This window comes from Protopterus annectens, chromosome 4.part0 (genome assembly GCF_019279795.1).
Source record: "Protopterus annectens isolate FY-2018-M chromosome 4.part0, PAN1.0, whole genome shotgun sequence".
Classification (NCBI taxonomy): domain Eukaryota; kingdom Metazoa; phylum Chordata; order Ceratodontiformes; family Protopteridae; genus Protopterus; species Protopterus annectens.
In genome coordinates, this window is record NC_056733.1 from 385,238,533 (window position 1) to 385,251,953 (window position 13,421).

The window sequence follows — 13,421 nt, forward strand, 5'->3', positions numbered from 1 at the left end:
TCATTTCGATGGCCATGGTGAGAAACAATTTATTACCTTGTCAGGTTTGCCAGTGTGCTTATATATCAAGTGAATGTTTAAATTCAGACAGGCATGTGTACTTGTATTCACAGTGTGTGGAAAAAAAAAACAATCTTGGAAAACCAGCAGAGTCAGTAATCAAGATGTGTAGACAAAAAACAGATCCGAAGTTCAGGGTGAATAAGAATTTTATTGTCCTTGTCTGCCCTGAATTGTAACTGCTTTAACTATTTCTTCTCCTGAGCCAGCCTCCCTGTATCCTTACTTTCTCCTGATGATAGCTTTCATTGGCATCCATTCAGCACTTGGATTTCTGAGTTATTACTTACTAGTGTGTGTGTGTGTGTGTGTGTGTGTGTGTGTGTGTGTGTGTGTGTGTGTGTGTGTGTGTGTGTGCATGCGTGCGCCTGTGTGTGTGCATACGTGCGCTCATATGTGTGTGTGTGTGTGTGTGTGCGCATGCGCACATGTGTGTGTAAATATAGCTGAGGTCTGGAAATTCCTAAAGCCACACTGAAACATTAACACTCCTACTACAATTGCTTCATTACACATTATTGCCTCAAATATTTCAGCTGAGGCACTATGTTATTAGAGTTGTGTGCAATGGCTTTTTTTTCCCTTGTCTTAAAAACCTAAGTGATTAAGTAAACTACTCAGAATTGAAGATAAAGAAACCTACAAAGGGAAAATTTGAAGTTAGTATGCTATAAACAACTCCATCTGTTACAGTTTTCAGTAAAAGAAAAATATAGGTTTTGTTTTTCAAGTTTAGTACAGTTAAATTTCTAAATCTGGGCTCGTTATCTGGGATAGTGACAAAATGATGTAATGGTAATAGTATAGCCCCTTACTGTTTGAAGTCAGTAATCTAGTTCCTGCATACTGTGTTTGAGTCTTTCATCCTCTATCTGCATACATTATGGGTGTTTCCTCATTCAGTGCTAATGAGCCAACTCTGAGCAAAAAGGCATATGTACCCACTGGTAACATATCAGCAAGAGATAAACATTTATGCATATTTGTATGTAATCTTGTTTAGCATTCCTCAAGTTATAACTGATTCATATCTCAATTATTCTTTTAATTTCCTTCATATCAGCATTTCTATGATTTTGCTTGCAATAGGATGGCCTAGAATGAACCATGGCAGACTTATATACTTAACTTCTTGGTTTACTTGGCATCTGGGGTTTGAATACTGATTCATCTGCATTAAACCAGAGACTGTAATCTGCAAGGCCCCCAGAAGCCATGGGGAATCTGGATGCTCTGAGATGCATTTTGCAATTATTTTTAACAAACCTTTTCATCCAACAATGGCCTGGACAATTATGATTAAGTAAAGAAATTCAGTCTTGTTCTTCAGGTTTTTCCCGCATCCTTTCAATACAGCCTGTATGGCCAGTATTACATTATAATAACTGGAGAGGAAATAATTACCTTAAGCTGGAGGTCTGGGACTGCTAGGTCCCCATACAACATGGGGTTCTAGTGCCATGAGGTGCTCTAAGGTGCATTTTACAGTTTTAAAACAACCTTTTCATTTTCATCAAATGCTGACCTGATGAAAATCATGAATAAGGAAAGAAATTAAGTCTTACTCTTCAACTTTGTATTTTCCTGCATTCCTTTCAAAACTCTCTGAGCATGACTACAACATAATAACTAAATTAAGCTGGGAGGCTGAAGTCCTGAGGTTATATATGCTCTGAGGTGTGTTTTATAAGTTTTTTTTCAACTTTTTATTCCATTGATGATCTGCACAAAAGATCATGCATAAGGAAAAAATTTAGATGTACTTTTTTAGTTAAAAGAAAAAAAAAAGTTGTATGCAATGCTTAAAGCTCAAACTGTCAAAGTAGTAGTCCACAATAAGAAATAATCTCTTATACAGAGAAAGTATGCATCCACCACATGTTTATAGAAATATTGTTAAAGGACAGAGTTTAACAACCTCTAGGTTAACAAATATAGACTGTGAATGCATAATAGAGTTACAGAGATTAGAAAGCAACTTCTTGCAAAGAGGTTATAAATCCACTGAATGTACCCTATCTATTAAAGACGCCTATATGGATCACTCTGGGAAGGGCAAAACTTTTTTTTAGAAATCACAAAGCGGACATTGTTCATTCAAAAGGAGTTACTAAGAATGACTAAGATAGATGCAGAATGGTTATTCCTTATACCAGGAATAATGAAGAAATACGAGATGTCATTTTTATGAACTGGAAAATATTGATGGCAGATGACAAACTTAGGGAACTTGGTGAAAAACCAAGTTTTGTTTATAGAAATAATAAATCTCTGAAACGATTGTTATGTTATGAGAAAACCAACAAGAATAAGCAGGGTATGACATCACAAAGGGTTGGTACCTTTGGATGCAGAAGATGTAATTTTTGCCCCTATGTAGGGAACAGTAATACATTTATTCATCTGACTACAGAGAAACTGTATGAGTTTTGTTAATATGCAGATTGTAGGACAAGGAATTTAGTATATTTGGCATCCTCAATATATGTCCCGCATTTTATGTTGGGAAGAGCAACAGAACCTTAAGAGAACATATACGAGAACATGTCTCTACACAACTAATGCTTTAGCCCAGCATGTCTGTGAAAATGGGTCGATACATACATTTAAATTAATAGCTTTAGAGCTAGTTTTTAGAAGCCTCCGACTGGAGAACATTAAGAATATGACAGAGAAAATGGAGGATAAGTGGATCATGAGACTTCAGGCTGATAGATATTTCGGCCTAAATGATAGAGTTTCATTGAACCCATTCTTGATAGATAGACTATTAAACAAGTAGATCAAAATTACAGGCCCCCTTTTTTGATATTTTTTATCATATATTTCTTATTATTAAATTACATGTTTTCTAATATTTATTTATTATTTATTTATTTATTTTATTTTACATTTGTTGACCGGGCTAGTCTAGCTGGATATATGTCCATTTTCAGTAGAGGCCCGGGGAGAAAAGCTCCAAGCAGGAACAGTGACAAAGTTCACAATGCATAGAAACATAAAGAATCACAATACAGAGGTAGCATTGGTCTAAAGAACAGTTATAATAATACATTTATAAACTATAACAATTTTAGTAAAAATTATACTGCACAATTATACAAAACACACTAGAAGGTATGAGCAAGTCTCAGTTGAGGGAAAAGAACATATATGTTATCCTCATATTTCAAAGAAATAGTAGTAACTAAATTTGTAGGCATAGGTTACAGGAGTAGGGATAGGGGTAGGAATAAAAAGTGAAAAAGATATCAGTTTGGGTTAGCGCATGGACAAAGCCAATGAGTTTTCAGATGTTCTTTAAGAAGTTTTCTTAAACAGAGAAGTAGTAGCAAGGGTAGATAATTCAGAAGGAAGCTGATTCCAGTTTTTACCTGCTGTGTTTGAGAAAAGTGAATCTCCTGCTTTGTTGTTAGCTTTATTTGAGGAAACTAGAAGCTTATTAGCAGAGCGTAGTGTAGCTAGATTTGTATATGGTGTAATTAGGTTAGTGAGGATAGGGGTGTTGTTAGGGTGGTATAGGATCTTTTGAGTAATAAGTAATTGTTGACAGAGTATATGGTTTTGCAATTCAAGCCATCCAAGTTGTTTGAGGTTAAGGCAGTGGTGAGTTTTAAAGGGGGAGCATGTGATGAATCTAGCTATGCTATTATAACAGGTGGAGAGTTTAGAGAGGTTGTTTTTGGATAGGTTAGTATATATAACAGAGGCATAGAAAAGGGTGGAAGTGAGGTGGATTTGGGCAATCGTTTTCCTTGCAGAAGGGGTAAGGAAGGGTTTGATTCTATAGAGGGTGCCAAGTTTTTTGTTAACAGACTTTATAGTGGAGTTGATGTGTTCATCATAAGTGAGACGATTATCAATTGTTACACTTAGTAGGCGGGTTGTAGTATCTGTGGTAATGTTGGTACCATTGTTAGAGGTTATAGAGAAGAAAGGATTAGGTGATTTATGAGTTGGAGTAAAAAGCAGTAGTTTTGTTTTTTTGGGGATTTAGGAGGAGGCAGTGTTGCATAAACCAGTTTTCAACATTCTGAAAAACAGTTTGGGTGAGGGAGTGGAGAGAGGCTATATGCTTGGCAGTACAGATTAAGGTGGAGTCATCAGCATATTGAATGCAGGTGGCTTGAGGTATGTTCATGTGTAAATTGTTAATAAATAAGGAAAAGAGTAGGGGACCTAAGATAGAGCCCTGGGGTACTCCAATATTTACTGGAAGTAGTGAAGACAGATTGCCTTATAATTGTCTTGATAATATGTTTATACATATGTGTTTTTTAAGACTATGCATAACAGAAATGTTATTCATATTTCCTTTTTAAGTCTGTTGTGGACACAGACTTAAAAAGGGAAAAAAAAGTAATGGAGATTCAGAACGGCCATATAGCTGAAACACCTGATGTCCTAAAGGGGTCATTTGCATATATCCCATGTTACCTCTAATGCAAGAGGTTTCAGTGGATCACACTGTGGAAAGTCTAGCTTGGCTAGATTTTTCTTTTAGTTTTTACTGATTGTTTTTTCTGTGTGACCTTGGTAGTCATTGTTTTACTTTGTCTGTGCATATCAGATGTTGAGGTAAATAGTCCATTTTATTTCTCACAAGTACACACTAGTACTGTAAAGTCAGATGGTAACTGTTAAATCCGAGGAAATGAAAAAGTGTCAGTAACTTTTATCCAGACCCCAACCACCATCCAGCAGTTATAGCCCCATCTGATCAGAAGTCTGATGGTGATATAATCTATTTCACCTTTGCTCCACAAAAACAATTGCTACAATGATGAACAAGCAGCAAAAGCTAGCCATTTCCACCACAGACAACCCAAGAATCATTGCTACTTTGTCTGTGCACATCTGAGATGACCATTTTTATTATAAGAAATAAAAAGAAGATAATATTATGCCCTGGTCCTGCAAAAGCAGCCTGTCATAACTCTGTTTTCTCCTGGATTTTGCTTGATATTTCTGCTGTGTATATCATAAAAGTTCAGATTTTTGTGGTAAATCAATGAGGATAACAGTCAGTAAAACAGACATTAGAATTTCATGCATCTTATTCTTCAGAAAGTGCATGTTGATGTGCAAAACCTGTTTTGCTTTTAATACTTTAAGTAAATTAGAGTATTAGGAAAAGATTTCAAATTTGGCCCTTTGCCCCACCCCCAACACAGTTTATGCCTCATTATTTTTGGCTTTGTACTGAACTCTCACCAAACAAATAAAATGTATTTCAGATAATATCTGGCTGATCACTGCCAGCATTTTCATAAACATAATAATATTAATGATAACAATAAGTCCTTACCTAACTGCTGATGAAAACGACATCTTTGTTTTTTACATCATACCTAAATTATCATCTTGAAAGGTCTCTTGTCTGCCCGTGGGGCAGTAATCTGTTAACATTTACGTCAGCCATAAAATACTTCTCCGAAGCTGACTTTGGATTCCTAAAAACAGAGGTAGCTAACTTCATGGCACCCATGTCAATAGAAAATAGCTGCATGACTGCCAAATCATACACCACTGCACTGTACAAACATTTACATAAATGCATGGAAGGAGCCATACCCAACAGAACCAAGCTGTCCTCCAAAAAAAGGAAGCCAATCTGGTGGTCTCCTCCCATTAATAAACTCTACAACAGAAGGAAGAAACTGTTGCAGAAAAAGTTGAAGTCCCAATACTAGTAAAATTCATTTATCAGCCTCAACAAAAAGTTCATATCCCTCATCAAAATCTCCAAAGCCAGCTATGAAGGCAGAATTAGACACTAAAAACAACCACAAAGCCTTCTATAGTTATATCAGAAATCTCCATGGAAATACCCAAATTTGCTCTGAGTTACTGCACAATGGCACCTCCAATACTGAGCCAGCAAGTATTGCCAACATACTGGCCGACAGATTCTGTGCCACCCTTACCTCTCTCTTCCTCCCCCCTAAAGGACCAATCTCAATACCAGAAGAAAGCCAGGCACCCAGCATTACTGCAGCACAGGTTAAAGTTGCATTGTCCAAGGCCAAGAATACAGCTTCCATGGGACCCAACAATATCCCTAGCTGTGTTCTACATGAATTACAAAGTGAACTGGTACCACATCTGTGTGTCCTGTTCACTCACACATCACCTCAGGCTCTGTCCCTACCGAATGGCGCATTGCTACAGAAATCCCTCTCCATAAAAGAGGAGTGACTACAGACCCTGTAAATTATCACACCATTAGCCTGATGAGTCTGATATGTAAGGCTATGGAGCACATCATCATGGACCTAATTAAGAAGGATATAAGGAATCTCCAAACTCTAGATCCCACGTAATTTGGTTTTGTGAAAGGTAGATCATGCCTGCTCAACATGGTAGACTTCTTTGAGTCAGTCACCAGAGCTGTGAATGAAGGTAAGTCAGTTCATACAGCCTATGCGATCTGGCCAAGGCCTTTGAAACCATTCCTCACTCATGAATTATTGATAAACTCACCAAACTAGGCATCAACCCCTATATCGTTAGCTGGGTTGCAAATTGGCTGACAGACAGAACCCACAGTGTGAAAGTAGCGGACTCCAAGTCAGACTGCTGACCAGTCCTGGGTCCTCTCCTGTTTGCCATCTACTTCTCAGAAGTCCAGGCTGACACGGAGGAACTCTGGCTGACAAAATTCGCAGACAACTGCAAGCTGGGAGCCATTATTAACTCCCCAAGTGATGCAGACATCCTACAGAAAGGCCTCACTGAGACCAATGACTGGTGTCGAAACCATGGCCTTAAGCTTAATGCCAAAAAATGCATCGTCATCCCCTTTGGGAAAAACTCAGTTCCAAATAATTACCACATTGATGGGAGCCCACTGAACACTGAAGGTGTTATAAGAGATCTGGGGACACAGGTTGACAGCAACCTCTCCTTCAACCACCACATTGCCACTGTGGTCAGAAAGTCCTTCTATGTGGCACATCTCATTACCAAGGGTTTTGCATCTAGGAAGAAAGAGGTCATAATTTCTCTCTACTCTTCCCTCATTAGACTTAATCATAGAGTATATGCCTCATTTGGCATGTACCTCACTAGACACCAGAACAGCTGGAGAGGCCACAAAGGTACCTCACAAAGAGGATCCTCGGCCTTAAACATGTCCTACATGGACAGACTCAAAAACTCCTGCTATTCTCTGTCTCATATTGTCTACTAAGTGGTGATCTCTGCTTGACTTACAAAGCCATGTCTATCCCAGCTCTGTTAGAAATGCTACATCTAAAGAAATCCCAATTCCTCCGCACTACATGCTCCAGAGATCTCAACCTCATTACCACAATCAACAGAACATGCTGGAGGGACAGGTTCATAACCCAGACACTTCCCAAGCTCTGGAATAGACTTCCTATACATATTAAACAGAGCACCTCACTAGCCCTCTTCAAGAGAAATCTTGATGAGTGGATGGGAAATAGAAAGTTCACCCTGGGAATCACTCCAGTGGCTCTACTTGATAGAGGCACTGGGAACTAACGTCAGGTGGCACAATGCCAAGGCACTTCTATGGCCTAGTCTTGTAAGGGCTCCAGGCCCATTAGCCTAGTACACACCTATGAACCTATGAACTTCCCCCAGGGCACCTGCTACACAGGAAGCGTGTTTTTTCTTAATAGGGGTGACTTACTTATTCATTTTTTAGAGCAAAAAAAAAAAAAACAGTGTTTCATTGCTTTAAATAATAATTAAGTAAAAGCGTGTACTAATACTCCTAAGAATGGTGCCCAAGGTGGCAGGTCCTGTTGCAGATGCTCTAGTGTGATTATTGTCGATGCCCATTTCCATCCCTCCATCACCCCTAATCTTGGATATTTGTAGGCTGGAGTAGGTACACATCCATCTTTTCCTGTATTATCTCATTATATCCGAGCTTTTCTTGTTCCCTCCTAAGGTTCTTATCAGGACTATAGACAAATCCCTGAGATTTTACCTGGACTCAATGAGACCAGATTGTGCATTGCTAAGCCTTTCTCGAAAGAAAGGTTGAAAGAACCAAAAATGTGTGACATATGCCAGCCATTATGAAAAATACATGGAGATGCAAAAGGTAAAAACTGATATCAGCCTAGCCATGGTGGAAGGGTGCTTAGCTCTTGCTGGCTGGATGTCAGACCTCAGCCTGTGGCAGAGAGCCCTGAAGAAATGACTGCAACAAAAAACAAACTAACATTTGCAATTATGGTAAGTTGAATACACGACTATATTTTTCATGTACTCATCTAAAATCAAATAAAAAATCTTGCTGCAATCAATACTTTGTCTTATATACAAAAGATGCTGAAAAGGAAATAAAGAGATAAAGTGAAGAATCTTAAAGATGATGAAAATGTAGCAGCCCACCAACCATTCCAGAGAGACAAATGATAAGACAAGCTGTGTAGATACAATGTATAGAATAGTGGTTGCAGAAGGACAATAAGATGCAGAGATAAAGGAGCAGATACGATTTTGGGGTGGGATAAAGCAATTTTTTTTTTATGAAGGGAAGACTTTAATCAGGTAACAATTTCAAATGATGGGACTCACTTTAGCAAGTTTCATAATGCTAAGATTGAATGGCCAAAAAGACAGACTTACATATATTAAGTCTGTGATGGTCATTTCCTGGAATGGTCCTCTTTCTCCAAGGTATGGCAATCTCAGAGTTAGTAAGTATAAGTTTGGGAGGTTTGAGGGGCTTGCCCCCCCCCCTTCAAAAATAAGTTTAAAGGAGAAATGCAGTGTTTGACATTCATTCTTCTGTATTTTCCTCCTTTTTTCAGTGCGTCAGCTCCTGACATATAGGGAGCCCTTTAATCACATAGAAATAGACTGATGTATTCCTGCATCCAAATCAGACAGAGAGGCAATTTTACCATAGATGTGCTAGGCCAATACAGATTCATTCAGGAAGGTGCAAGGAAAGGAAGAATACTGGACATCGCACTTGGTAAGAATAATCAGTTTTGTGACCATGAAATAGAAGTATCTTTGGCCAACAGTGACCAGGCATTGGTCAGCTTTACTACTCTCAAAGAGATCACTTGACATACAGACAAACCAAAGTGCGTGGTAACAGGCAGGTGCTTTATGCTACGCTATACAAAGATTTTGTAGGCAGAGGTTGTGACCGGAGATGACCGGTGGGAGAAAACAGCTTCTGGATAAAGAAGAGAAGGTGCAACATGAAAAGTTCATATCCCTCATCAAAATCTCCAAAGCCAGCTATGAAGGCAGAATTAGACACTAAAAACAACCACAAAGCCTTCTATAGTTATATCAGAAATCTCCATGGAAATACCCAAATTTGCTCTGAGTTACTGCACAATGGCACCTCCAATACTGAGCCAGCAAGTATTGCCAACATACTGGCCGACAGATTCTGTGCCACCCTTACCTCTCTTCCTCCCCCCTAAAGGACCAATCTCAATACCAGAAGAAAGCCAGGCACCCAGCATTACTGCAGCACAGGTTAAAGTTGCATTGTCCAAGGCCAAGAATACAGCTTCCATGGGACCCAACAATATCCCTAGCTGTGTTCTACATGAATTACAAAGTGAACTGGTACCACATCTGTGTGTCCTGTTCACTCACACATCACCTCAGGCTCTGTCCCTACCGAATGGCGCATTGCTACAGAAATCCCTCTCCATAAAAGAGGAGTGACTACAGACCCTGTAAATTATCACACCATTAGCCTGATGAGTCTGATATGTAAGGCTATGGAGCACATCATCATGGACCTAATTAAGAAGGATATAAGGAATCTCCAAACTCTAGATCCCACGTAATTTGGTTTTGTGAAAGGTAGATCATGCCTGCTCAACATGGTAGACTTCTTTGAGTCAGTCACCAGAGCTGTGAATGAAGGTAAGTCAGTTCATACAGCCTATGCGATCTGGCCAAGGCCTTTGAAACCATTCCTCACTCATGAATTATTGATAAACTCACCAAACTAGGCATCAACCCTATATCGTTAGCTGGGTTGCAAATTGGCTGACAGACAGAACCCACAGTGTGAAAGTAGCGGACTCCAAGTCAGACTGCTGACCAGTCCTGGTCCTCTCCTGTTTGCCATCTACTTCTCAGAAGTCCAGGCTGACACGGAGGAACTCTGGCTGACAAAATTCGCAGACAACTGCAAGCTGGGAGCCATTATTAACTCCCCAAGTGATGCAGACATCCTACAGAAAGGCCTCACTGAGACCAATGACTGGTGTCGAAACCATGGCCTTAAGCTTAATGCCAAAAAATGCATCGTCATCCCCTTTGGGAAAAACTCAGTTCCAAATAATTACCACATTGATGGGAGCCCACTGAACACTGAAGGTGTTATAAGAGATCTGGGGACACAGGTTGACAGCAACCTCTCCTTCAACCACCACATTGCCACTGTGGTCAGAAAGTCCTTCTATGTGGCACATCTCATTACCAAGGGTTTTGCATCTAGGAAGAAAGAGGTCATAATTTCTCTCTACTCTTCCCTCATTAGACTTAATCATAGAGTATATGCCTCATTTGGCATGTACCTCACTAGACACCCGCAACAGCTGGAGAGGCCACAAAGGTACCTCACAAAGAGGATCCTCGGCCTTAAACATGTCCTACATGGACAGACTCAAAAAACTCCTGCTATTCTCTGTCTCATATTGTCTACTAAGTGGTGATCTCTGCTTGACTTACAAAGCCATGTCTATCCCAGCTCTGTTAGAAATGCTACATCTAAAGAAATCCCAATTCCTCCGCACTACATGCTCCAGAGATCTCAACCTCATTACCACAATCAACAGAACATGCTGGAGGGACAGGTTCATAACCCAGACACTTCCCAAGCTCTGGAATAGACTTCCTATACATATTAAACAGAGCACCTCACTAGCCCTCTTCAAGAGAAATCTTGATGAGTGGATGGGAAATAGAAAGTTCACCCTGGGAATCACTCCAGTGGCTCTACTTGATAGAGGCACTGGGAACTAACGTCAGGTGGCACAATGCCAAGGCACTTCTATGGCCTAGTCTTGTAAGGGCTCCAGGCCCATTAGCCTAGTACACACCTATGAACCTATGAACTTCCCCCAGGGCACCTGCTACACAGGAAGCGTGTTTTTTCTTAATAGGGGTGACTTACTTATTCATTTTTTAGAGCAAAAAAAAAAAAAACAGTGTTTCATTGCTTTAAATAATAATTAAGTAAAAGCGCAACTAATACTCCTAAGAATGGTGCCCAAGGTGGCAGGTCCTGTTGCAGATGCTCTAGTGTGATTATTGTCGATCCCCATTTCCATCCCTCCATCACCCCTAATCTTGGATATTTGTAGGCTGGAGTAGGTACACATCCATCTTTTCCTGTATTATCTCATTATATCCGAGCTTTTCTTGTTCCCTCCTAAGGTTCTTATCAGGACTATAGACAAATCCCTGAGATTTTACCTGGACTCAATGAGACCAGATTGTGCATTGCTAAGCCTTTCTCGAAAGAAAGGTTGAAAGAACCAAAAATGTGTGACATATGCCAGCCATTATGAAAAATACATGGAGATGCAAAAGGTAAAAACTGATATCAGCCTAGCCATGGTGGAAGGGTGCTTAGCTCTTGCTGGCTGGATGTCAGACCTCAGCCTGTGGCAGAGAGCCCTGAAGAAATGACTGCAACAAAAAACAAACTAACATTTGCAATTATGGTAAGTTGAATACACGACTATATTTTTCATGTACTCATCTAAAATCAAATAAAAATCTTGCTGCAATCAATACTTTGTCTTATATACAAAAGATGCTGAAAAGGAAATAAAGAGATAAAGTGAAGAATCTTAAAGATGATGAAAATGTAGCAGCCCACCAACCATTCCAGAGAGACAAATGATAAGACAAGCTGTGTAGATACAATGTATAGAATAGTGGTTGCAGAAGGACAATAAGATGCAGAGATAAAGGAGCAGATACGATTTTGGGGTGGGATAAAGCAATTTTTTTTTTATGAAGGGAAGACTTTAATCAGGTAACAATTTCAAATGATGGGACTCACTTTAGCAAGTTTCATAATGCTAAGATTGAATGGCCAAAAAGACAGACTTACATATATTAAGTCTGTGATGGTCATTTCCTGGAATGGTCCTCTTTCTCCAAGGTATGGCAATCTCAGAGTTAGTAAGTATAAGTTTGGGAGGTTTGAGGGGCTTGCCCCCCCCCCTTCAAAAAATAAGTTTAAAGGAGAAATGCAGTGTTTGACATTCATTCTTCTGTATTTTCCTCCTTTTTTCAGTGCGTCAGCTCCTGACATATAGGGAGCCCTTTAATCACATAGAAATAGACTGATGTATTCCTGCATCCAAATCAGACAGAGAGGCAATTTTACCATAGATGTGCTAGGCCAATACAGATTCATTCAGGAAGGTGCAAGGAAAGGAAGAATACTGGACATCGCACTTGGTAAGAATAATCAGTTTTGTGACCATGAAATAGAAGTATCTTTGGCCAACAGTGACCAGGCATTGGTCAGCTTTACTACTCTCAAAGAGATCACTTGACATACAGACAAACCAAAGTGCGTGGTAACAGGCAGGTGCTTTATGCTACGCTATACAAAGATTTTGTAGGCAGAGGTTGTGACCGGAGATGACCGGTGGGAGAAAACAGCTTCTGGATAAAGAAGAGAAGGTGCAACATGAAAAGCAATATAAATATTATTAGGAAAAATACAAGTAAGACAAGGACATAAAAGGCACAGATGTAGTTTACAGGAATGTTATGCATGCAGTCCATGAAAAATAGTCTGTTTCATGAGACAAGAAAGAAAAGAGAGAAGAGAAGGCAGGAATATGAAGCAGATAGAAAAAGAGTTACAAAGGCAACAAGAAAGCAAAAACAAGTCAATTATTATATTTGTATTAATACTTATTTATTTATTAACCTTGTAAGTGAAATCAGAAGAATCTAATTTTCATTCATGACACAGTACACAGGGCAGATAAATGATACAGAGAAAATATAAAGAAACTATAAGAGAAAGAAAGAAAGAAAAAGAAAGAAAATGTGGGGACAGTCCTACAGAGATGGATACAGAGGGAAAAGAATACAATTAGGACAAAAAAGGGCAGAAATTCTAAACATGATTTTCTATGCTATCCTTACAAAACAAAAAGAAACAAGTGTTACAGTTTAAAGAGGGAAAGAGGAGTACAGTATATCTGACAGACATACATGTACCAAGGAAAGCTGTAGAGCAGAAACTCAAGGAGTTAAGGATAGACATGACCAAGGTGCTGACAGCATACTCCCAAGATCCTTAGGGAACATGTTAGTTGAACTCATGCGTCCACTAGTAGAACTCTTCAGCTAGTTACTGAGCA

The 13,421-nt window shown here is 39.3% G+C and overlaps 1 protein-coding gene across 1 annotated transcript in view; it reads left to right on the forward strand.

Moving 5' to 3' along the window:
• The window catches only part of LOC122799348 (transmembrane protein 132D-like), a 2,658,181-nt gene that overhangs the window by 1,356,029 nt on the left and 1,288,731 nt on the right, over positions 1-13,421 (forward strand). Inside the window, exon 3 of the mRNA XM_044068340.1 lies at positions 1-17. This exon is cut by the window's left edge and continues 167 nt beyond it. Coding sequence (XP_043924275.1) covers positions 1-17 — 17 coding nt within the window. The remainder of the gene's footprint in view (positions 18-13,421) is intronic.